This window comes from Rhinoderma darwinii, chromosome 11 (genome assembly GCF_050947455.1).
Source record: "Rhinoderma darwinii isolate aRhiDar2 chromosome 11, aRhiDar2.hap1, whole genome shotgun sequence".
NCBI classification, from domain to species: domain Eukaryota; kingdom Metazoa; phylum Chordata; class Amphibia; order Anura; family Rhinodermatidae; genus Rhinoderma; species Rhinoderma darwinii.
In genome coordinates, this window is record NC_134697.1 from 526,044 (window position 1) to 550,251 (window position 24,208).

A 24,208-nucleotide genomic window follows, 5' to 3' on the forward strand; every position below is an offset into this window, starting at 1 on the left:
TGAACGGAATCCAAACTGAAAGAAACAGAAACCATAGGTTTCCGTTTGCATCACCATGGATTTCAATGGTGACGGATCCGGTGAAAATGGTTTCCGTTTATCACCGTTGTGTGAGGATTCCATCATTTTGACAGAATGAATAGCACAGTCAAAATAACAGAACCCTTACACAACGGTGACAAATGGAAACCATTTGCACCGAATCCGTCACCATTAAAATCAATGGTGATGCAAACGGAAACCTATGGTTTCAGTTTGGAGTCCGTTCATGGGGTCCCCTGGCGAAAAGGTCCGACGGAACCCATGAACGGAGTCCCAACGCCGATGTGAACGAAGCCTTAGTTATAAGGATAGATAATGATTTCCTTCACATTTGAGCTACAAGTTACGTAGCCGTTCCTTTCAGCTTAACCCATCAGGACCAAATCTTTTCTAATTTGTAGGGACATTTCCTACTCATATATAAAATGTTATACAGGAGGACATATTTATTGACAAGTTGTAACTAATGAGAAAGGGCAGGGGGGAACGGTCTGTGGATGTCCAGGTCATATTTCCCTGTGTTTTTTAAATGTAAGAATCCTCGAAGGAAACACCACTTTGGTACATATCGTATAATCTGTCCCTGAAAAATCTGAGAGCTCAAACTATGCATGAAAAGATTTAGGCCTCGGTCACACAGTGCAGAACATGCACTTCTATTAAATACAGGATTGCTGGCAACTTGTCGCCAACTGGAGTTTCGCCATAGCAGTTTTATCTGGGGCCAGTGTGAGGAATGGGGGGAACCACTTTGTCTATTTTGCTGCAGGTGGACAGAGACTTTTTCTAGGAATATTTCTGTTAGGGCATGACCACACGTGGCGGATTTCCTCCGCAACTGTCCGCATCAATGCCGCACAGAATCTGCGTTGCAGATTCTGCTGCGGATCTGCACAAAATGTGCAGTACATTGATGCGGACTAGCTGCTGCGGACTGCGGGAAAAGTGCTTCCCTTCTCCCTATCAGTGCAGGATAGAGAGAAGGGACAGCACTTTCCCTTGTGAAAGTCAAAGAAATTCATACTTACCGCCCGTTGTCTTGGTGACGCGTCCCTCCTTCGGCATCCAGCCCGACCTCCCTGGATGACGCGCCAGTCCATGTGACCGCTGCAGCCTGTTATTAGCCTGTGATTGGCTGCAGCCGTCACTTAGACTGAAACGTCATCCTGGGAGGCCGGACTGGAGACAGAAGCAGGGAGTTCTCGGTAAGTAGGAACTTCATTTTTTTTTACAGGTTGCTGTATATTGGGATCGGTAGTCACTGTCCCGGGTGCAGAAACAGTTACTGCTGATCGCTTAACTCTTTCAGCACCCTGGACAGTGACTATTTACAGACGTCTCCTAGCAACGCTCCCGTCATTACGGGAGCCCCATTGACTTCCTCAGTCTGGCTGTAGACCTAGAAATACATAGGTCCAGCCAGAATGAAGAAATGTCAAGTTAAAAAAGCAAGACGGATCCGCAGCACACATAACATGTGCATGACAGCTGCGGACTTCATTGCGGAAATTAGAATCTCCATTGAAGTCAATGGAGAAATTCCGCCATGAGTCCGCCACTGCTCCGCAACAGACAGAGCATGCTGCGGACACCAAATTCCGCTCCGCAGCCTATGCTCCGCAGCGGAATTTTACGCCTCGTCTAAACGAACACTGCTAAATTAAAGTGTAAGTCAATGGAGAAACGGCTCCGCTGCGGATTAACGCTGCGGAGTGTCCGCAGCGGAATTTAAGTGAAATTCCGCCACGTGTGAACCCAGCCTTATTTGCCCCTTGTCCTGAGCTCAGGAGGTTCTTAATTCAAATGAGACAAGCAGCCGATCAAACTGGGAAACCAGTGAACCAGTCCAAACCAGTGTAGAAGTGTCTGAAAATAATCCTCTCCACTGTCACCTTCAGACTGTCCGACCATAATGGTGAGGCTATGCGTAGCAGCAGCCGCAGGTGGGCATGGATTATAAATTTATAGTTGATGATACTTTTGATTGTTGTGTTTTTATTTACAAGTTTAGCACCAAGCGTACCGCCTATGTAAACATGTATGCCGCCTATGTAAACGTGTATGTGTATATCATTTCAGTGCTTTGCTGCCATCTAGTGAACAAACTGCATAAATAGTTTGTGTAGTGCTGTTGTGTTATGTGTGCAGGACCTGTGATCACATGACCAGAGAGGCAAATTCTCAAATTCGTGCAGGTGCTGCACAGCTACTCAAGTAGGGGAGAAGCTGAATCTTTATTTAACAGGAGTTTAGCACCATATTTAAATATGCAATATTTAAAAAACAAATCGCCATAAAAGTCATCAAACTGCATATTATGAGAGGAAAATGACTGTTATGCTATGTCGTTGATATATACATTGTGTAGTAAGTGTTATTCCACTTAAGTAAACATATAACAGATCATTCCTCCAATTAAGACCCTTCGGGAATCTTGTATGAAGCTGCAGATCGCAGAACGCCTCCCTATTCAGGAAGTGTCTTCTCCAATATCCACCCGTCTTTTGTTTCTTCAATTGTTCAAGGCCATAAAAAGGGGAATTTATTAAGATGGCATTTCATATGCCAGTCTTAATATAAAGAAAGTTGGAGTAAGATGAAATACATTTATTAAATGTGTCACATCTTTCGGCCGTTCGTGCGCCACAATCGTTATGTAGCGACCGCGGCCATGCTCCATCCATTCCCCCTACCCATCCGACATAATGTAAAATAAAAAATAAGTATAATCTTTTCTCCGCTTCTCTTCTTCCCCCTTGATCCCCTAAGGCTCCCTGCTGCCCATACAATACACTGACACCGAGCAGCGTCAGGTTCTTTATATGCGACACAGCACTCAACGTCATCATTGCACTGTATGAGCCGCAGGCTGCGGAGAGAACATGAGGGGACCAGAAGAGGAGTGGTGAGGTGAGCATTCATTTTTTATTTAATTGTCCGATAGAGGGGACGCAGAGGAGCCTGGCATGGGCCTCTACCTAGCTACGCTCCACATAGTGACATTTTTGCCAATTATTAGCAGGTGTAGATTTCGACTATAGTTTACGCCAGGTGTAAATTATTATAAATTTGTTGAGCTGCTGTCACCCTGCCCCCTTTTGGGAAGCCCCCTTTTAGAAAACTGGTGTAGAAAGGTTAATACATTTCCCCCATAAGCTTTAAAAATTGCCATTATGTGTTTCTAAGAAGTGTTTTTCTGCACCAGAGAGGCATTAGTGGTTTTTTTGTTTTTGTATCTGAAATGTGTTCTACAATGCGCGTTTTGAAGTTTCTAATCGTGCGCCCTACAGATGTAGCCGGCTTTATCTTGACTTTCAACGCCTTAAAGAGGCTCTGTCACCACATTATAAGCGGCCTATATTGTACATGATGTGATCGGCGCTGTAATGTAGATTACAACAGTGTTTTTTATTTAGAAAAACAATCATTTTTGACGGAGTTATTACCTATTTTAGCTTTATGCTAATGACTTTCTCAATGGACAACTGGGCGTGTTTTTGTAATGGCAGGAAGGAGGTGAAGGGAAAGTGAGCCCTAATCTACCCACCGCCCTGTCCCTGCCTACTTGCAACGACCCGCCCTAGGCGACGAGGTACAACTGGGCGGCGGTCCCTACGCTGTCTAAGTGCACGGGAGAACAAACAGGGAACACGCAAGGGAAGGGGCAGTAGCCCACGGAACGCAGCGAGGAAACGGAGCGGTGAAAGAATAGTCAGGACCAGGATGAAGTGGAGTATACCCAAGCGGGCACGGAGACAGAAGCAAGCCAGGGGCAAAGCAAGGCAGGTCAAGCAGAACTGCAGCAAGGCAGAAGCACGGCAGAAGCAGGCTGGAGCAAGCAGCAGTGGGGCCAGGAATCCAAAAGAATTACAAGCACTGAGGAAGAGAACAGGGCAGGTAATAAAGGACAGGGGGCGGAGCTAACAGACCAGGCCGCGATAGGCTCTCCCACTCCTGAGCCTGCCACCCTGGTTGGTGGGAGATGGTGTCAGTCGAACAGGTCTGGCCTCAGGTGTGGATTGATTAATCCCAGGAGTATACCTAGACGTAGTACCTGGCAGATCCCTAACAGTACTCCCCCTTTTATGAGGGGCCACCGGACCCTTACTAAGAGGACCCGGTTTAGTGGGGAAGAGAAGGTGGAACCTCCTGATCAATACCCCAGCGTGAACATCACGGGCAGGTACCCAAGTCCTCTCCTCCGGCCCGTATCCTCTCCAATGGACCAGGTACTGGAGGGAGCCCTGGACCATCCTACTGTCCATAATCTTGGCCACCTCGAATTCCACCCCCTCAGGGGTGAGAACGGGAACAGGAGGTATCCTCGAGGGGGACCAGGACGGGGAGCAGCGTTTAAGGAGGGAGGCATGGAAGACGTCATGTATGCGAAAGGATGGGGGGAGCTCCAGACGGAAGGATACAGGGTTGAGGACTTCAATGATCTTATAAGGTCCAAAAAATCGGGGAGCAAACTTCCTGGACGGGACCTTAAGGCGCAAGTTCCTGGACGACAACCAGACCAAATCCCCGACGACAAACCGGGGGTTAGCAGAACGTCTACTATCCGCCTGAATCTTTTGTGCGCTCTGGGACGCCTCTAGGTTCTTCTGAACCTGGGCCCAGACAGTGCACAGTTCCCGATGAACATCCTCTACCTTAGGATTATTGGAACAACCAGGGGAGACGGAGAAGAACCTTGGGTTAAACCCGAAATTACAGAAAAACGGGGAGACCCCTGACGAGTTACTGACCCGGTTATTCAGGGAAAATTCAGCAAGGGGAAGGAATGAGACCCAATCGAATTGACAGTCAGAGATGAAACACCATAAATATTGTTCCAGGGATTGGTTAGTCCTTTCCGTTTGGCCATTAGTTTCGGGATGGAAGGCGGAGGAGAAGGACAGATCAATCTCCAACTTTTTACAAAAAGCTCTCCAAAATAAGGAAACAAATTGTACCCCTCTGTCAGAAACGATATTGACTGGGGCCCCATGGAGACGCAGGATGTGTTTCACAAACAAAGAAGCTAACGTCTTGGCGTTGGGTAGCTTCTTAAGGGGCACAAAGTGGCACATCTTGCTGAAGCGGTCGACTACCACCCACACCACCGACTTGCCCTGAAATGGAGGCAAATCGGTGATAAAATCCATGGAGATATGGGTCCAAGGTCTCTGGGGAATGGGCAAGGAACGTAGTAGGCCCGCAGGTCGGGACCTAGGGGTCTTGGACCTAGCGCAAACTTCACAAGCGGCGACGTAAGCCCTAACGTCTTTAGGCAACCCAGGCCACCAATAGTTTCTGGTAATGAGGTGTTTGGTGCCCAAGATGCCAGGATGACCAGATAGAGCGGAGTCATGGTTTTCCCTGAGTACCCTCAGCCGGTATTGCAGGGGAACAAACAGTTTGTCCCCAGGGACGTTCCCGGGAGCTGCACCCTGATCAGCCGCGATATCAGAAGCTAAATCAGAATCCGTGGCAGAGACGATTATACCAGGGGGTAAAATACAAGCAGGATCCTTCTCGGAAGGAGGATTGGCCATGAAACTACGTGACAGAGCATCAGCCTTAATATTCTTGGACCCAGCCCTATAGGTAACAAAGAAATTAAATCTGGTAAAGAATAGTGCCCACCGAGCTTGTCTAGGATTAAGCCTCCGGGCCGATTCTAGGAAAACCAGATTCTTGTGATCCGTAAGGACCGTTACCTGGTGTCTGGCCCCATCCAGGAAGTGCCGCCACTCCTCAAAAGCCCATTTAATGGCTAGAAGTTTGCGGTTGCCAATATCATAGTTACTCTCCGTGGGCGAAAACTTCCTAGAGAAGTAAGCACAGGGGCGGAGATGGGTGAGGGAGCTGGTACCCTGGGACAAGACGGCCCCCACTCCCACCTCGGATGCGTCAACCTCCACAATAAATGGCTCCTCTTGGTTGGGCTGAATCAGCACGGGGGCCGAGATAAAGCACTTGTTGAGGGTCTCAAAGGCCTGGACGGCCTCAGGGGGCCAATGGAGGACATCAGCACCCTTGCGGGTAAGGTCCGTAAGAGGCTTAGCGACGACCGAGAAGTTGGCAATAAATCTCCTGTAATAGTTGGCGAACCCTAAAAAACACTGTAACGCCTTAAGGGAGGCAGGTTGGACCCATTCCGCCACAGCCTGAACCTTGGCAGGGTCCATGCGAAATTCATGAGGAGTGAGGATTTGCCCTAAAAATGGTATCTCCTGTACCCCAAAGACACATTTTTCAGTCTTAGCAAACAGATTATTCTCCCGAAGGACCTGGAGCACCTTCCTGACATGCTCCACGTGGGAGGACCAGTCCTTGGAAAACACCAGTATGTCATCAAGGTACACAACAAGAAAATTACCCAGGTACTCTCTCAGGATTTCATTAATAAAATTCTGGAAGACAGCAGGGGCATTACACAACCCAAAGGGCATGACCAGGTATTCGAAATGACCCTCGGGTGTGTTGAACGCAGTTTTCCACTCATCCCCCTCTTTGATGCGGATAAGGTTATATGCCCCCCGTAGATCGAACTTAGAAAACCATTGGGCTCCCTGAACCTGATTAAAAAGATCCGGAATCAAAGGAAGTGGGTACTGGTTCCTTACGGTGACCTTATTCAGGTTACGATAATCAATGCACGGCCTAAGACCACCATCCTTCTTCCCCACGAAGAAGAAGCCAGCACCTACAGGGGAAGTCGAGGGGCGAATGAAACCCTTGGCCAGGCATTCTTGGATATACACCCTCATAGCTTCACGTTCAGGACATGAAAGATTAAATATCCTACCCTTAGGAAGCTTGGCACCAGGCACCAAATCGATAGCGCAATCGTAATCTCTATGGGGGGGCAACACCTCGGAGGCCTCCTTAGAAAACACATCGGCGAAGTCCTGAACAAACTCAGGAAGCGTGTTTACCTCCTCCCGGGGAGAAATAGAGTTAACAGAAAGACATGACATAAGACATTCATTACCCCATTTGGTGAGATCCCCAGTATTCCAATCAAACGTGGGATTATGCAACTGCAACCAGGGAAGGCCTAAAACCAGATCAGACGATAATCCCTGCATCACCAGTACAGAGCACTGCTCCAAATGCATGGAGCCAACCAGGAGTTCAAAAACAGGAGTATGCTGAGTAAAATAACCATTAGCAAGGGGAGTTGAGTCGATTCCTACTACAGGGATAGGATAAGGTAAATCAATACAAGGCATCTTTAGAGACATAGCAAATTCCACAGACATGATATTAGCAGATGAGCCAGAATACACGAAGGCACTGCCCGTGGCAGACCGGCCAGCAAACGAGACCTGAAAGGGAAGCAAAATTTTATTGCGTTTCACATTAACGGGAAATACCTGTGCGCCCAAGTGACCTCCCCGATGATCACTTAGGCGCGGAAGTTTTCCGGCTTCTTATTCTTGCGCCTGGGACAGGTGTTCAGTAGATGCTTGTCGTCCCCACAGTAGAAGCAGAGACCATTCATTCTGCGAAACTCCCTACGTTGAAGAGGGGACATGGAGGCCCCGAGTTGCATAGGTACCTCCGAGTCCTCCGTGGAGGGGCGAGGAGACGGGACCTCTGGGGGGATCGCAGAAAAGTCAGAGGGGAGCACATTGAAGCGTTCTAGCTGACGTTCCCTGAGACGTCGGTCAAGTCGTACTGCTAGGGCCATAACCTGGTCAAGGGAGTCAGACGAGGGGTAGCTAACCAGCAGATCCTTCAGGGCGTCAGATAATCCTAACCTAAACTGGCACCTTAGGGCCAGATCGTTCCACTGAGAAGCTACGCACCACTTCCTAAAATCAGAACAGTATTCCTCAACCGGTCTCCTACCCTGACGTAAGGTCACCAGCTGACTCTCGGCTAAAGCAGTCCTGTCAGTCTCGTCGTAAATGAGTCCGAGGGCAGAGAAAAAACGATCAACAGAGGAAAGTTCAGGGGCGTCAGGAGCCAAGGAGAAGGCCCACTCTTGGGGCCCTTCCTGGAGTCGGGATATGATGATACCCACCCGCTGGTTTTCGGAACCTGAGGAGTGGGGCTTTAGGCGGAAATACAGTCTGCAACTCTCCCGGAAGGAGAGAAACGTCTTACGGTCCCCTGAGAACCGGTCAGGTAACTTGAGGTCGGGTTCTAGAGGTGAGGTGAGGGGTACTACTAAAGCAGCGTCACCCTGGTTGACCCTTTGGGCCAGGGCCTGGACCTGTAGGGAGAGGCCCTGCATCTGCTGGGTCAGGGTCTCAAGGGGGTTCATGATAGCGTCAGCGTAGGAGAAATGGTAGACTAGGTAAGGGCTTGTAATTATGTAATGGCAGGAAGGAGGTGAAGGGAAAGTGAGCCCTAATCTACCCACCGCCCTGTCCCTGCCTACTTGCAACGACCCGCCCTAGGCGACGAGGTACAACTGGGCGGCGGTCCCTACGCTGTCTAAGTGCACGGGAGAACAAACAGGGAACACGCAAGGGAAGGGGCAGTAGCCCACGGAACGCAGCGAGGAAACGGAGCGGTGAAAGAATAGTCAGGACCAGGATGAAGTGGAGTATACCCAAGCGGGCACGGAGACAGAAGCAAGCCAGGGGCAAAGCAAGGCAGGTCAAGCAGAACTGCAGCAAGGCAGAAGCACGGCAGAAGCAGGCTGGAGCAAGCAGCAGTGGGGCCAGGAATCCAAAAGAATTACAAGCACTGAGGAAGAGAACAGGGCAGGTAATAAAGGACAGGGGGCGGAGCTAACTCCGACAGACCAGGCCGCGATAGGCTCTCCCACTCCTGAGCCTGCCACCCTGGTTGGTGGGAGATGGTGTCAGTCGAACAGGTCTGGCCTCAGGTGTGGATTGATTAATCCCAGGAGTATACCTAGACGTAGTACCTGGCAGATCCCTAACAGTTTTACTATATGACCAAGTGGGCGTTGTACAGAGGAGTGTATGACGCTGACCAATCAGTGACAAATCAGTGTCATACACTTCTCTCTATTAATTTACTCTGCAGATAGCGATATATCTATATCGCTATGTGCAGTCACATAAACACACTATAACGCTACTCATGTGTCATGACCATGAATATACATTACCTCCAGCCAGGACGTGACGTGTATTCATTCGCCTGACCACTTCTCTGCACGTCTCTGTGATTTACAGCACAGCACAGAGAGATCTCGCTGTGAATGACAGTTTACAGCGTAATCTCGCGAGACTACCCCTGCTATGCTGTAAATCACAGAGACGCTACAGAAGTGGTCAGGAGAATGAATACACGTATGTATATTAATTGTCATGACACATGAGTAACGTTATAGTGTGTTTATGTGACTGCAAATAGCGATATAGATACAGTATATCGCTATCTGCAGTGTAAATGAATGGAGAGAAGTGTATGACGCTGATTGGTCGCTGATTGGTCAGCGTTATACACTCCTCTTTACAATTAAACAAGAGAAGTCTCACAGGACACAACAATGTAAGGTGGGATATAAATCTCAACCACCTGCAATTTTTCGGAGATACGGACTCCAAACAATATTATATAAACTAGAGAAACAAAGAATCCAAAGTATCCAAGTATTTAGAAAAGTACAAAATCTTTATTTGAACAACACATGAGAATCTAAAATACAATGTTTTAATTGGATCATAAATGGACGTGCATTAAAAAAATTATTAGAAACAGGTAATGCATGAAAAAATATAAGTTCCAATACAAGTAATATATAATATAGTGAAATCACTTTTAAGGAACAAACTCATATAAATGAACGTCGGTAAGAAAAAACAACAGAAGGAAAGTGACAGTAAGATGTAAGTAATAACACTTCCTATCAAAAGGACGTAGAGAGTGTCCTAGTTTCTAGTTACAACTTGAAACAGTAATCGTTCAAAGCTTACCCATTATCAGTGGTGTAGTGGTATGACCCAGTAAGTAAGGAGGTGCCCCAACGCGCGTTTCGCGTATCGCTTCTTCAGGGGAAGAGGTAATGTATACCACTACACCACTGATAATGGGTAAGTTTTGAACGATTACTGTTTCAAGTTGTAACTAGAAACTAGGACACTCTCTACGTCCTTTTGATAGGAAGTGTTATTACTTACATCTTACTGTCACTTTCCTTCTGTTGTTTTTTCTTACTGACGTTCATTTATATGAGTTTGTTCCTTAAAAGTGATTTCACTATATTATATATTACTTTTATTGGAACTTATATTTTTTCATGCATTACCTGTTTCTAATAATTTTTTTAATGTACGTCCATTTATGATCCAGTTAAAACATTGTATTTTAGATTCTCATGTGTTTTTCAAATAAAGATTTTGTACTTTTCTAAATACTTGGATACTTTGGATTCTTTGTTTCTCTAGTTTATATACTCCTCTTTACAATGTCCACTTGGCCATATAGTAAAACACGCCCAGTTGTCCATTGAGAAACTCATTAGCATAAAGCTAATATAGGTCATAACTCCGTCAAAAATGATCATTTTTCTAATTAAAAAACACTGATGTAATCTACAATACAGCGCCGATCTCATTATGTAGAAGATAGGGCACTTATAATGTGGTGACACAGCCTCTTTAAATACACAGTGTCAGTGTTTTTTCAATGACTTTTTAATGACTTTTGTTGTGTGATATCACGCTGCTGCAAGTTATCCGAGTCAAGATAAAGATGGCTACATCCGTACATACACGCAATCACATTGTTTGCATTTAATGGCATACATTACATGATGCTTAGTAAAATTTTTATAAACGCATCAATATCGTAAGTACTTTTAAAAAAATATTTTTTGGGGGGGAAAGTCAAGTTTTGTTGTTAGCGACACTGTAGAAAAGACTTGTGACAACATGTAACTAATCTCATCCTCTAGGTGACCCAAGGGCTGCCTTTACCCACAATTTGTGTCAGGACTGGATCCGGATTTAACATGGGTTCGTTTTTTCTGAATAATGTTTTGATATTTCTCCAAACTTTTGGCTCTATGCCGTTGAAGAAACTGGTAATTGATCTCTCGTGCTTCAGTATTTATTATTAAACAAGATGGATTCTTGTGTCCTTTGTTTTGATGCCCTTCTTAACATCCATTGTTAATATCCTGTAAGATGTAATCCACGGTCAATATTTATACATTGGTTGTGAAATGTCTTATCATTTGAGCAGGCTACCCTAGTTCTTATAAGGTCCCCTGTAGGTATTGCCTAGATTGTGTGAGCTGGGGGACAGCTCCTAGCATTAAGGATGGTAGTGCCCGAAGAGGGTTCACAAAATGATTCCTTTTCTGTATTACAATTCCATCCATGGATGCCGAGCCTGTAACATTGTAAATTAAATGTATTGGTTTTATTGTATTCCATAAATGGTGGTACAGACGCCACATCACGACCCCTAAACAAAAAAAGATTGTCGATGTAGCGTCCATAACACAATCCACTCGTAAAAGGGATTATTGGCTGAAAAAATGTTGTTCTCCCACCATGTCATAAACAAATTGTCCATGGAGAGGGAGAATTTTGACCCCATCAGGGCGTCTTCTATCTGCAATAAAATAAAACTATCAAGGCAGAAGTAATTATGTGAGTGCAGATACTCCACTGACATTAAAATAAATTCTTGTAGACATTTGGAATACCTGGTATATTTCCTCAAATGGAATTCCATTGCCTTGATCGCCGGAATATGTGGTATGCAGGCAGGCCCGCCATCAGAAATGTCTGGGTCTCATACAGTCAGTGGAATTCCATTTCAGGAAATACATCTGGGTCCCCCATTATTAGGGGATTTGGAGAGGTGGCAACGGAAAGTCGTGGGATGGGAGCAGGACGCAAAGTGCAATTGACTCTGTGAGCGGGCGGAGGAGTAGGCTAAGAGAACGGAAGGTGGCCGAAGCGGGAGTTGGGCCAGAGTGGATATGACGCTTGACCGGGGTCTGGGGAGGGGAGAGAGGCCGGTGGGGAGGGGAGAGAGGCCGGTGGGAAGGGGAGAGAGACCGGTGGGAAGGTGGGAGAGAAGGGGCAACATAAAAAATAATTAAACTGAATCTACTGCTTTAAAACAGAGTCACTCACCAAGTTGCAGAGCTGGCTGCTGCTTCTGGCCCCTGCATGGGTCCCATTCCTTTCTACAAACCAATTACCGCTGATCATAACCTTGATGAGCGGCGGCTGCCCACTTTATTTTACTTTTGTGGCCAGGCCCCTGACAGTAGTACCAGCGGTACTACCCTGATGGCAGGCCTGTTTGCTGGGGTACTAGCCAACTACGTCACAGATAACCCAAGTTTCAAGACCATGAAACGTTATGGATTTTTGGCATCCCATGGAATATGGGAACAATAGGGAATTCTATCAGTAAGTATTCTGTCTGTTTCTTGGCTAATACTCCTAATCCAATTCCTTCTTCTAGCAGATTTTTTAAAGATTCTTTACATGCGGTGCTTGGTTTCGCCACAAGTTTGCGATATGTCGATTCATTGTCTAAAATGGTATGAACGTGTCTGGGATATAAACAGGAATCTAGAACAACTCCTGCTCCATGCACTCCTAAGATTTGGAGGACACAGTTATCAAACGCTGGATATATGGCGAGCACCTCTGTGTTTTCACCTTTAGCCCTTATGTGTATATAGTGAACCTTTTAGATGGTTAATCTTTACCCGCTAAGGTGGAAGGGTTGGTTCCAATGCCTAGTTATGGTGGTGTCTGAGGAAATAAAGGTCCTTTTAGACGTCCCGATACTGAAAATTAAAACCAGCGCCAATCGACGATACAGCGTGTCACAAGGAGCAATCATCAGTAATGTATGGGGGAAAACAATCGTTACTACACTAGACCCCGCACTGATCTGCCAGTCCAGCTGCCTCCGGGCACTGGACAACACTGCCGGAAGCAGATGGCTCTGACCACTGCATACCGGCCGTTCGGCAGAACTGCAGCTCGGTCTCTCTTCTTTGACCGGAGCCATCTGCTTCCGGCAGTGTTGTCCGGTGCCCGGAGGCAGCTGGAGTGGTGGATTGGTTCGGGGTCCAGGTGTCGGACACGCACCGATCATATACTGATGACCTATCCAGTGGATAGGTCATCAGTTGTCAGAACGTGGAAAACCCCTTTAAAGGGAAGGTGTCATGAAAATTTTTTTGTTTCTAAAGCACTTCTTAAAGGGGATGTGTCGCTAGAATTTTTTTTTATTTTTTTTTAGTTAAACAGTTAGTGTATAAATGATTAAACATTGTTCTAATTTTTTTTATTTTTTCACGAGTCAGGAAATGTTATAAATTAGATTCTAATTTATAACATTTCCCAGTGCTGGTCACTAGATGGAGCAATTCCCAAAATTGCAGCATTGGTATGTGGTAAAGCAACCACATTGCTTTATGCTGCAAAATTTGAGAATACACACTCACTCTAGTGAGCTCACAGAATCCCCCCTCCCTTATCCTGGCTAGTAGAGATGAGCGAACCGGGACAACCGAACCCGGTTTTGGTCCGAACATTGTGAAAAGTTCGGTTCGCAGCGAATGCGAACTTCACCGGGTTCGGCTGAACCTGTTTTGACCGAACCCGGCTACATTTTGGCACCTGCCACATGTTAGATGTAAAATGAGGGATTTCAAAATATCACCTGACATCAGGCTACCCCATAATGCCTTGCAAACGGCTCTCCCAGCCAATCGGGAGGCAGCATAGGGGCGGGCTCAAGCCTGCAATAAAAGTCTATGCACGGAGCTCAGCGGCCATTTTAGAGACAGGAGCTGTAGGGATAGCATCTCTGTGCAGTAAGGGAAAGCTTTAGGAATCCAGCAATCGAAGGGGCTCATCCACTACAGCGGGAGTCTACTCTACTCAACAATCAACATCCAAATTGCAATACAAATTCTCCATTTGCCAAGCCAGTGTGTGAATAACCTTTTATAAGGGGCTCATCCCCGTAGCATGGGTTAACATCCAACTTGCAATCCAGGCAGGCAGCTGTAGTACTACAACGCCCAGCATTCCCTGAGTGCACAGTGGCTGATAGAAATTCTCATTCATTGCCATTTGCCAAGCCAGTGTGTGAATAAGCTTTTAGAAGGGGCTCATCCCCGTTGCATGGGTTAACATAACAATCCAACTTGCAATACAGGCAGCCTTTGTAGTACTACAACGCCCAGCATTCCCTGAGTGCACCGTGGCTGATAGAAATTCTCATTCATTGCCATTTGCCAAGCCAGTGTGTGAATAAGCTTTTAGAAGGGGCTCATCCCCGTTGCATGGGTTAACATAACAATCCAACTTGCAATACAGGTAGCCTATGTAGTACTACAATGCCCAGCATTCCCTGAGTGCACCGTGGCTGATAGAAATTCTCATTCATTGCCATTTGCCAAGCCAGTGTGTGAATAAGCTTTTAGAAGGGGCTCATCCCCGTTGCATGGGTTAACATAACAATCCAACTTGCAATACAGGCATCCTTTGTAGTACTACAACGCCCAGCATTCCCTGAGTGCACCGTGGCTGATAGAAATTCTCATTCATTGCCATTTGCCAAGCCAGTGTGTGAATAAGCTTTTAGAAGAGCTCATCCCTGTTGCATGGGTTAACATAACAATACAACTTGCAATACAGGCAGCCTTTGTAGTACTACAACGCCCAGCATTCCCTGAGTGCACCGTCCGTGGCTGATAGAAATTCTTATTCATTGCCATTTGCCAAGCCAGTGTGTGAATAAGCTTTTAGAAGGGGCTCATCCCCATTGCATTGGTTAACATAACAATCCAACTTGCAATACAGGCAGCCTTTGTAGTACTACAACTGCCAGCTTTCCCTGAGTGCACAGTGGCTGATAGAAATTCTCATTCATTGCCATTTGCCAAGCCAGTGTGTGAATAAGCTTTTATAAGGGGCTCATCCCCGTTGCATGGGTTAACATAACAATACAACTTGCAATACAAGCAGCCTTTGTAATACTACAACGCCCAGCATTCCCTGAGTTCACCTTCCGTGGCTGAAAGAAATTCTTATTCATTGCCATTTGCCAAGCCAGTGTGTGAATAAGCTTTTAGAAGGGGCTCATCCCCGTTGCATGGGTTAACGTAACAATCCAACTTGCAATACAGGCAGCCTTTGTAGTACTACAATGCCCAGCATTCCCTGAGTGCACAGTGGCTAATAGAAATTCTCAATCATTGCCATTTGCCAAGCCAGTGTGTGAATAAGCTTTTAGAAGGGGCTCATCCCCGTTGCATGGGTTAACATAACAATCCAACTTGCAATACAGGCAGCCTTTGTAGTACTACAACGCCCAGCATTCCCTGAGTGCACCGTCCGTGGCTGATAGATATTCTCATTCATTGCCATTTGCCAAGCCAGTGTGTGAATAAGCTTTTAGAAGGGGCTCATCCCCGTTGCATGGGTTAACATAACAATCCAACTTGCAATACAGGCAGCCTTTGTAGTACTACAACGCCCAGCATTCCCTGACTGACCGGTACCTTATGAGTCACTGATTTTCCGCCAGTCCGAATAACAATTTAAAAGGGCCTCATTTCTGTCTAAGGGTTTAATTCAACGTGCTAATTAAGTACAGCGGGTGCCTTTGGTGCTATTATACAAGTCACAGCATACACTGACTGCAACCTATTCACAGTCACTCATTTTCAGCCATATTTTATAAGTGCCTCATTCCTCTAGTAGGGGTAGGGGTTTTGATTAAACTTGCTGCACTCCAGCACAGCAGTGAAATGTCTGGTAAAAAAAAAGTTGTGAAAGGACGGAGTAGAGGAAAAAACACCCATGCCATGTCATCTTCCAGTTCAAATGTTGGATCTGTTGGTGCCAGACCCAGTACCAGCATTTGTGGCACAAGACATGTGCCCAGTTCTACTAGTAGCAGCAGCTATGTGCCTGCTGGTAGTAGTAGCAGTATCAGCAAGCCAGACTTGTCCATCTCCTCCGGTGGGTGGGTTACTTTAGACAATACGGCCATTGTGGACTGGTTGGCTGGCTCGCGGTCATCTCAGCAGGAAGACTCTGATGATCTGGCTTCAAGTCAGGTTTAGTTGGATTACAGATGCTCTACAGTTCCTTGGCACAGTGACAGTAGTAATATGGCTATTTCTAGCGTTTCCATTCCATCATCTATGTCTTCATTCCCCCTTCCTAGCGGGAAGCCATCTTTCCTGAGAGTCCTAAGAGACATCTCCTCGGGTACTGAACAACATAGTGATGATGATTTGTTTTTCGCGAGTCAGCCAACGGAGTGTGTTGCGGCGGTGGTGGAGGCGGAAGCGGTGTCCGAGACGCATAGCTGTGGTAGTGGGGGCGTTGGTGGTAGCCGTGGTGGCAGACACAGTAATGAGGGGGGGGGCATGGAGCCCGCCATGATGTCACATCACATTCACAACACAGTGACAGAAGTGGCGGGGATGATGAGGAGGGCTATGATGATGTTGTTTTAGACAGGACGTGGGAACCAGGTGACGAGGTGATGACGGCGTCAGAGGAGGAGGGTAGTAGTGGCGGCACTGGCAGTGATAAACAGCCAAGCCGAGGTAGGGGCAGAAGTCAATCTGCAAAACGTTGCAGCGGTAGGATCAGCTCAGGAGCCGGTGACGGCGACACTGCTGCTACTGGTGTAGGCTCCCGAAAAAAGCCTGCCAGACAAGGGGCAAGCTCGGGTGGTGGTGGACGTGGTACTACCTCTTTACGGTACTCTGCCGTGTGGCAATTTTTCTGTACCTTCCCGGAGGACGAAAACAGTGCCGTATCTGCAAGCAGAAAATAAGGCGTGGGCAGGGCAGCAATGTAGGAACTACCGCTCTACGTAAACACATGGAGCGGCATCACAAGGCCATGTGGGACAATCGACATGCCCCACCATCATGTACATCTAATGAAGACACCTCTGCCGCTGCTGCTGCTGCTCCGAGTCCCTGCCATCTAAGTAGTAGCCAGGCCTTATCCACCATGTCGTTGTCATCATCATCATCACTGTCATCTGAATCATTGTCCAATAAGCAACAATATATACCCAGTCATCCACTTGTCGTGCGGCTTAATTCACACCTGGCTAAGTTGTTGGTGGTGCAGTCGCTGCCGTACCACCTGGTCGACTCCGCCGGCTTCAAGCAATTGATGGCGTGCGCTCAGCCTAGGTGGCGAATACCTAGCCGCCATTACTTCTCCAAAACAGCTGTCCCTGCCTTGCACAAGCACGTGGAGGAAAAGGTGGGCCAGTCCTTGCAATTATCCGTGTGCAGCAGGGTACATGCCACCGTCGACACGTGGAGCAGCAACTATGGGCAGGGACAGTACATGTCTTTCATGGCCCACTGGGTCAATATTTTGCAGTCCGATGCACCACCGCAGCAATGCCAGGCATTACCACCTCCACGCTTGTATCTTTCTGGTTCAACTCCGGACACCAGGCGCCTACGATCCTCCTCCTCCTACTCCTCCTCCTTGCCCTCCTCAATGGAGGTCTTCCCGTCCCCGTCAGGACACAGCGTATCTTCCACTCCTCCTCCCTCCTCTTTTCATAGGTGCAAGGTGAAGCGCCACAACGCTATCTTACACCTGCTGAGCCTGGGCGAGAAAAGCCACACAGGGCAGGAGCTGCTGCTGTGCATCAAGGAGGAAATTGCACGCTGGCTGTCTCCTCTGAAACTCACACTGGGCAATGTTGTCTCTGATAACGGGAAGAACGTTGTGGCTGCACTGCGTCTAGGTCACCTGACACATGCTCCTTGCATGGCACATCAATCTGGTCATAACACGCTTCTTAAAGTCATATGTTGGTTTGAAGGGTGTGCTGGCCACGTCCAGGAAGGTTTGCGTTCGCTTTAGACGTTCGTATACATTTAAGCACACCCTCCTGGACTTGCAGCGTCAAAACAATCTCCCAGAACATAGCCTGATTTGCGACGTTCCAACACGCTGGAATTCCACCCTGCACATGTTGGACCGTCTGTACAAACAACGGAAAGCCGTGAATGATTTCCTGATGCAGCAGACGGGCAGCGTTTGGAGCCAGTGTAATTTCGAGCTCAGGCACTGGCAGCTGGTTTGAGGCCCTTTGAAGAGGCCACACGATTTGTGAGCCGTGACGCTAGCGGAATGAACGATGTTATGCCGCTGATATTCATTATGGAGCAAACGCTCACAGCGATGATTCAGCAAAGGATGGAGGAAGGATCACATCTGGCTATGGATGTTGAGGAGGAGGAGGATGAGGATGAGGAAACAGGACCTGAAGAGGAGCTGGATTTGGAGATGGAATCACAGGAAGGGATAGGGGACGAGGCAGCCGCACAACATGACAGTGATGGTGATGACGAGTCTGACGACGACCTTGATGATGGACAACAATGGCAGTATGGGGCGGAGATGGAACCAACCGGGCCCTCTGAAATGCTGGCCAGGATGGCAAGCTGTATGCTTCGTTACTTGAGCGCTGACTGTCGTATTGTTAGCATGAAGCAAAAAAAAAGATTAGTACTGGATAGCCACACTTTTAGATCCTCGGTATAAAGCCAGAATGGGGGAGTTTTTTGCGCCTTCCGAGAGGGAGGAAAAATTGGCTTATTATCGAAAGAAGCTATGCAGCCAGCTTGTCCCGGCTTTCAAATGGCAAACACCTGCTGCAAGCATGTCTGACCGGGGGGCCACTCTCCGCTCCCCACTTGACCTGCCTAAGTAGAGTCATGTGTTATTGAACCTTCACTTATCCCTTTCTTTCCCCCCACCCCCACCTTTTAGAAAAGACACGTGACACCGAGGTTGGATGTGAAATGGCCACAGCAGCCGTTTATTAATTTCACAGTTTTTGAAAATGCAATTTAAATCCGAAATATTCGGATACTAATTAGGAATCCAACCAGAGAATTCCTCCTAATAATTCACATGACCCAACATGGGTCAGAATCATAAATAACAATTTAACGTTAACATTAATCCGAGCAGGGGAAGTCCTTGAAGACATTTTAGATATTCCTTTTAAACACTCGAGTTAGCCATCTGCAACACCACCAAGACCTTACCTCCAGCCGTAAACCAGCTCGGAGGCACCGCTCACCTCTGCAGATGGCTCCAACCACCAGAAGACCACTTCAAAGGGATAACACCCGATGAAGTCTTCAACCATGTACCTTTTTTGGGGGACGCATACCCCCGATGCGACCCCCCCACCATTTTGTACTGACCGACCTCAAGGACTCCCCCCGCCACAGCGAAACAGGCCTTGACCACCTTAAGCCTGTGAGTTCCGCCACACCACCACCGCCCTTTCAATTCCCTCTGCTATTGCCAGGCTCCACAGATCAATCCCAACCTCGGTCAGATGAACCCCATCACTCCTCCAGTAGTTCCCCACTCCTGACTCCAAATCCCTGTGCCGCACACAAATGCCCCCATTCTTGGCTACAAAACGGGACACAGCACGGTTAACCTTTATGCGAGCCTTATTGACTCTTTCCACTGACCTAGCCAGCCGCCAATGCTTCCTCGGAACAATGTCCGACCACACTATAACCAACCCGGGATAAGAAACCCACAAGCACAGCATATCGTGCTTGATATCCCGCACTAACTCACGAAAGGGGCGGACCCCCAAATCATTCCCACCCACGTGCAACACCAAGACTTCAGGAACCCTATCCAGCCGGGCGTATGTCTGGAATTCCGCTAACACCCTGCTCCACAACATACCTCTAAATCCCAGCCAATGCAAAACCGCGTCCTGCCGCGGAATGCGCAACTGGCGACCGTCCGGGCGGACGTCCGCCCTCAAAGCCCCCCAATGAACGTAAGAGTGGCCCAACAACCACACAAGACACGGAGGCTGATCTGAAACGGAAAAGAAAGTTAGATACCAGCACGCAAACGTTTTTTAACTGCTAACATGACTCATAACAAATGGGGGCGCACATAGGACCTAAATCTGTTGGACTCCCAACGACCGATGCGCCGCACCCCCTCATCATCCAACCCCCAGCGCCCCGCTTCCGTTGCTGCGCCAATCCTGAAGGAATGAGATGAATACAGACCCTCTGCGACACCGACCGCCGCCAAGCATTTCTTAAATACAGCTCCAAATTGAAATCTGGACAAAAATGACCCATCCTCGTGACATAGCAATGGCAACTCGGGAGACCCCCCCCCCCCCCCCCGTGGCTTAAAAACCCGCATGCAAGCGACCGGGCACATCGCCGACCCCGGGAGGGCGAACAAAACAATCAGCTCTCCTTTTCCCAATTGGTCAGTTTTTGACCGGCGCAACCATACCTCGAGCCGATCCGCATACAGGCTCACCTCCCCCAGTCTCAACCCCCCTACCCGCTTGGTACTAGGTGACACCAGCTCACCAATTCTAAATGCCCCAAAGAACGCTAAAGAAAATGCTAACCGAAACAACTCCACCTAGGACGAAGAACGACAGACCGATACTAATGATACGCCCAAAGAGCTAAGCAGAGAAAACGACACAGGCCTTCTACAATCCGCTTCGACCCTACCTCGGCGCAAACCCTTTAAAGCCTGTCCCACTAAAAATTATTTTGATACATCCCGAAAGCCACGTAACTTAAAACCAAAAGCCACCGCAGACATGAAACGATTAACCTTTGCCAACGAAAACCCCACCTCCCAGGCGTCCCCCAACCAGTACAAAAGTGCCACCAACCTGTCTCTATCCGTGGTGACGTCACCCAACTCTCTTACCCACTCCTCCCGCTGCCTCCAACAAGCAGAATAAGCACTCCACGTTGTGCGCGCCAAAGACCTTTCCACCAACCGAGACCAGATCCCAGAGATGTTCCGGACAAGCCAAACCGAGGCGGTCCGCTCCCGGTGCCAATTGCCGAAACCGGTCCAATGTGAGCGAGAAAGAGCATCAGCGATACAATTCCGTACCCCCGGCACATGCACCGCCACCACCCACGCGTTCAACGACAAGCACACCAACACTAAATGTCGCAACAACTGAACCACCGGAAGAGAGGATGCAGTGATGTTATTAATGGCCAGTACCACCCCCATGTTGTCACAGTAAAAACGAACCTTCTTATCCCTGAGCCTGTCCCCCCAAATGGTCGCCGCAACCACGATAGGGAACAGCTCGAGCAGGGCCAGATTCCGCGTGAGTCCACTGGACACCCAGCTAGGCGGCCATTGACCTGCGCACCACGGCCCTCCCCCGTACGCTCCAAAACCGCCCGCCCCAGCCGCATCCGTAAAAAAATTTAAATCACTCGTATCCTGCGCTGGAGCCATCCATAGCGAGCGCCCGTTATACTGCCCCAAGAAGTCATCCCAGACCTGCAGATCAGCTCGATGCTCCTCCTTGAGCCGCACAAAATGATGTGGCGCACGAACCCCCGCCGTTGCAGCCGCCAAACTTCTACTAAACACCCTCCCCATTGGCATAATCCGGCAAGCGAAATTCAACTTCCCCAGCAAAGACTGAAGCTCGCGCAGCGTAATTTTCTTTAACCTACAAGCCCGACGAACCTCCTGACTCAATGCCCCCAACTTATCCGCGGGAAGACGACACTCCATCGCCACCGAATCAATTTCAATTCCCAAAAAGCAAATCGTCGGTACCGGGCCCTCAGTCTTATCTGGCGCCAAGGGGATCCCAAAATCCCTCGCGACTCTCTGCAGTGCATGAAGCAAATTACCGCAAACCGGCGAACCCCCCGGGCCGACGCACAAGAAATCGTCCAAGTAATGTATCAAAGAGTCGACCCCAGCTACTCCCTTCGTCACCCACTCGATGAAGCTACTAAACGCCTCGAAGTATGCGCAAGAACGGGAACACCCCATCGGAAGACACCTATCCACGTAAAAAGCCCCATTCCAAAAACAACCCAACAGCCGTTGGCTCTCTGGATGAACTGGCAACAACCGGAAAGCCGCCTCGATGTCGGTTTTCGCTAACAGTGCACCGGGACCCGCAGCACGGACTAACCCCACCGCCTTATCGAATGAGGTATAAACTACAGAGCACAACTCGTGATCAATCCCGTCATTTACCGACGAACCCTTGGGAAACGATAAATGCTGAATCAAGCGAAATTTTTGGGGCTCGCGCTTTGGCACAATACCCAACGGGGACACCACTAAATCTTTTATTGGCGGATCAACAAAAGGCCCCGCCATACGACCCAACGAAACCTCTTTAAACAATTTTTCTGATACGACCTCGGCATGCAAGTAGGCCGACTTAAGATTCCTCAGCGTAAACGGGACCTCATAAGGAGGCGGAGGAATAATAAAACCAACACAAAACCCTTCGAAAATTAACTTGGCCGCCGCCCTATCCGGATACTCATTTAGATAAGGGGCCATCCTTTCCACCCTCACCGGTGACAACCCCTTGACTAGCCGAGGACGGCTGGTTCCCTGACCTCTTCTTCCGCATACATTTCGCAGCCCCGTGGGATGCACCGTTACACTCTGAACACACGTGCTTGAAATTGCACGTGGCCCCGAACTTACACTGGCCATCGTTGAATTGCCAGCAGAATCCCAACTTTGCCCCTGCACCTGGCCCGGCCTGACTGGACTGGCCTCCCTGGCAAGGACTGCCTAACTGGAGCCGTAACCCTTAACCAAAGAGCAATATCCTTCTGGTCCCACCGAATCGCCGGCCGAACCGCTTTTCGCTGACGGAATTGCTCGTCGTATCTTAGCCACGCCTGCCCCCCGTACGCCCTATGGGCCTCCCCAATGGCATCAAAATAGCAAAACAACGCCGAACAATTTTCCGGCGCCTTTTCCCCTATCACACTGGCTAATATGGCAAACGCCTGCGACCAATTGACGAACGTCTGCGGGATAAGCCTATACCGCCGACGTTCCTCCTCATCCTTCTTACTCTCGTCCCGCTTGCTCTTATCCAAATTGAATTTAGCAAGTGGCAGGAGAGAAAAAATCTCGACATATTCGTCCTTCCAGATACGCTCACGCACCTCCTGCTTTAAATGCGTCCCCAACGGACCTTCGAAGCAAACGTACACCTCCCCACGAGCGCGATCATCAATACGCACCCTATCACCATCTTTTTGGGCCTCAGTCTGTACTGACACCGCGACCGCCTCCTTAGCCGCCATCCCAGAACGCGCCTGTAACGATGCAACTTCCCGGGGACCCTCTCAAACTACCGCCGGGGACACCTCCGTAACTACTGGAGCCGCCGCCCTATCTAGACGTCCGACCAGCTCCCACAAGCAACCCACTAAATCCGCTAGACCCGCACCGTCGCGCCCGACCGCGCCGCTACCGGCAGCCAATGCTACGCTTACCGCCCCCCCACCGACACCCGACATAAAAATCGCTGGATATGGCAAAGACGGAGTTATACACTCACCGGGCTGCCCAGGCGCTGTGTTCCCGTCAGCCGGACCATCCTGACCTCGCCTATAAACGTCCAGTTCGCCTTCTTCCAGATCCTCTCTCGCAGACGACTGGCCATCCCACCGACATCTCCTACACGGGGACGACGACGCGCTGGCAGATGGGCCGGCAACCTGCCGCCCGACCGCTGGGACCCAGAATTTCCGACCGGACCTGTTGTCTTGTCGTCGCTGCAGCTCTAGGCGTCCGTCTTGACGATCTCGATGAAGCCTGCCTCCGGCCAGCCTGCCTCCGGAACATCACCAGGTGGGGCGGCCGTAGATAGTCCTCCAACTCTTGCATCCGATGGGGGAGGGGTGACAGGGAGCCCGGCCTGCGACTCCCTGTTTATCGCCGGACCTCGTCGCGGCTGGGGATTCCTGCCAGGACGCAGGGCCTGGGAAGAGGCGGCCCTCCCAGCTGCCTGGCCTGCAGCGTCCTTTGTAGGGCTCCCCCTGCGACGCCGTGTCCGCGGGACCACCTCAGGGCTGAGGCGTTCTGGAGGGCGGGACCGCCAGGAGCGACGGGGAGACCCGGCCTGAGCCACCGTCGCCCCCTGGAGACGCTCTCTGCCTCCTCTGAGCAGGAGCGGGTGTTGCCGACTCCCCCCCCGCCGCCATATTACTAATAGGGAGGGGGCCGGGGTAGGGGAGCCTGTCCCCATGTGCAACAGACCTCGGGTGCCGGGCCTGACGTGGCGATGCTTCGGCCTCCGGGATCCTGGTAAGTGCCGCCACGGTCTCCTCCAACCAGGCGGGACCGTGGTGAACAGCTGCAGCATGCAGCCGCTCTAGTAT

The 24,208-nt window shown here is 49.1% G+C and overlaps 1 protein-coding gene across 1 annotated transcript in view; it reads right to left on the reverse strand.

Moving 5' to 3' along the window:
* Window positions 1-23,128, reverse strand: part of EIF3A (eukaryotic translation initiation factor 3 subunit A) — a 97,271-nt gene extending 74,143 nt beyond the window's left edge. Inside the window, exon 1 of the mRNA XM_075842679.1 lies at window positions 23,066-23,128. Coding sequence (XP_075698794.1) covers window positions 23,066-23,128 — 63 coding nt within the window. The remainder of the gene's footprint in view (window positions 1-23,065) is intronic.
* Between the last annotated feature and the right edge of the window lie 1,080 nt (window positions 23,129-24,208).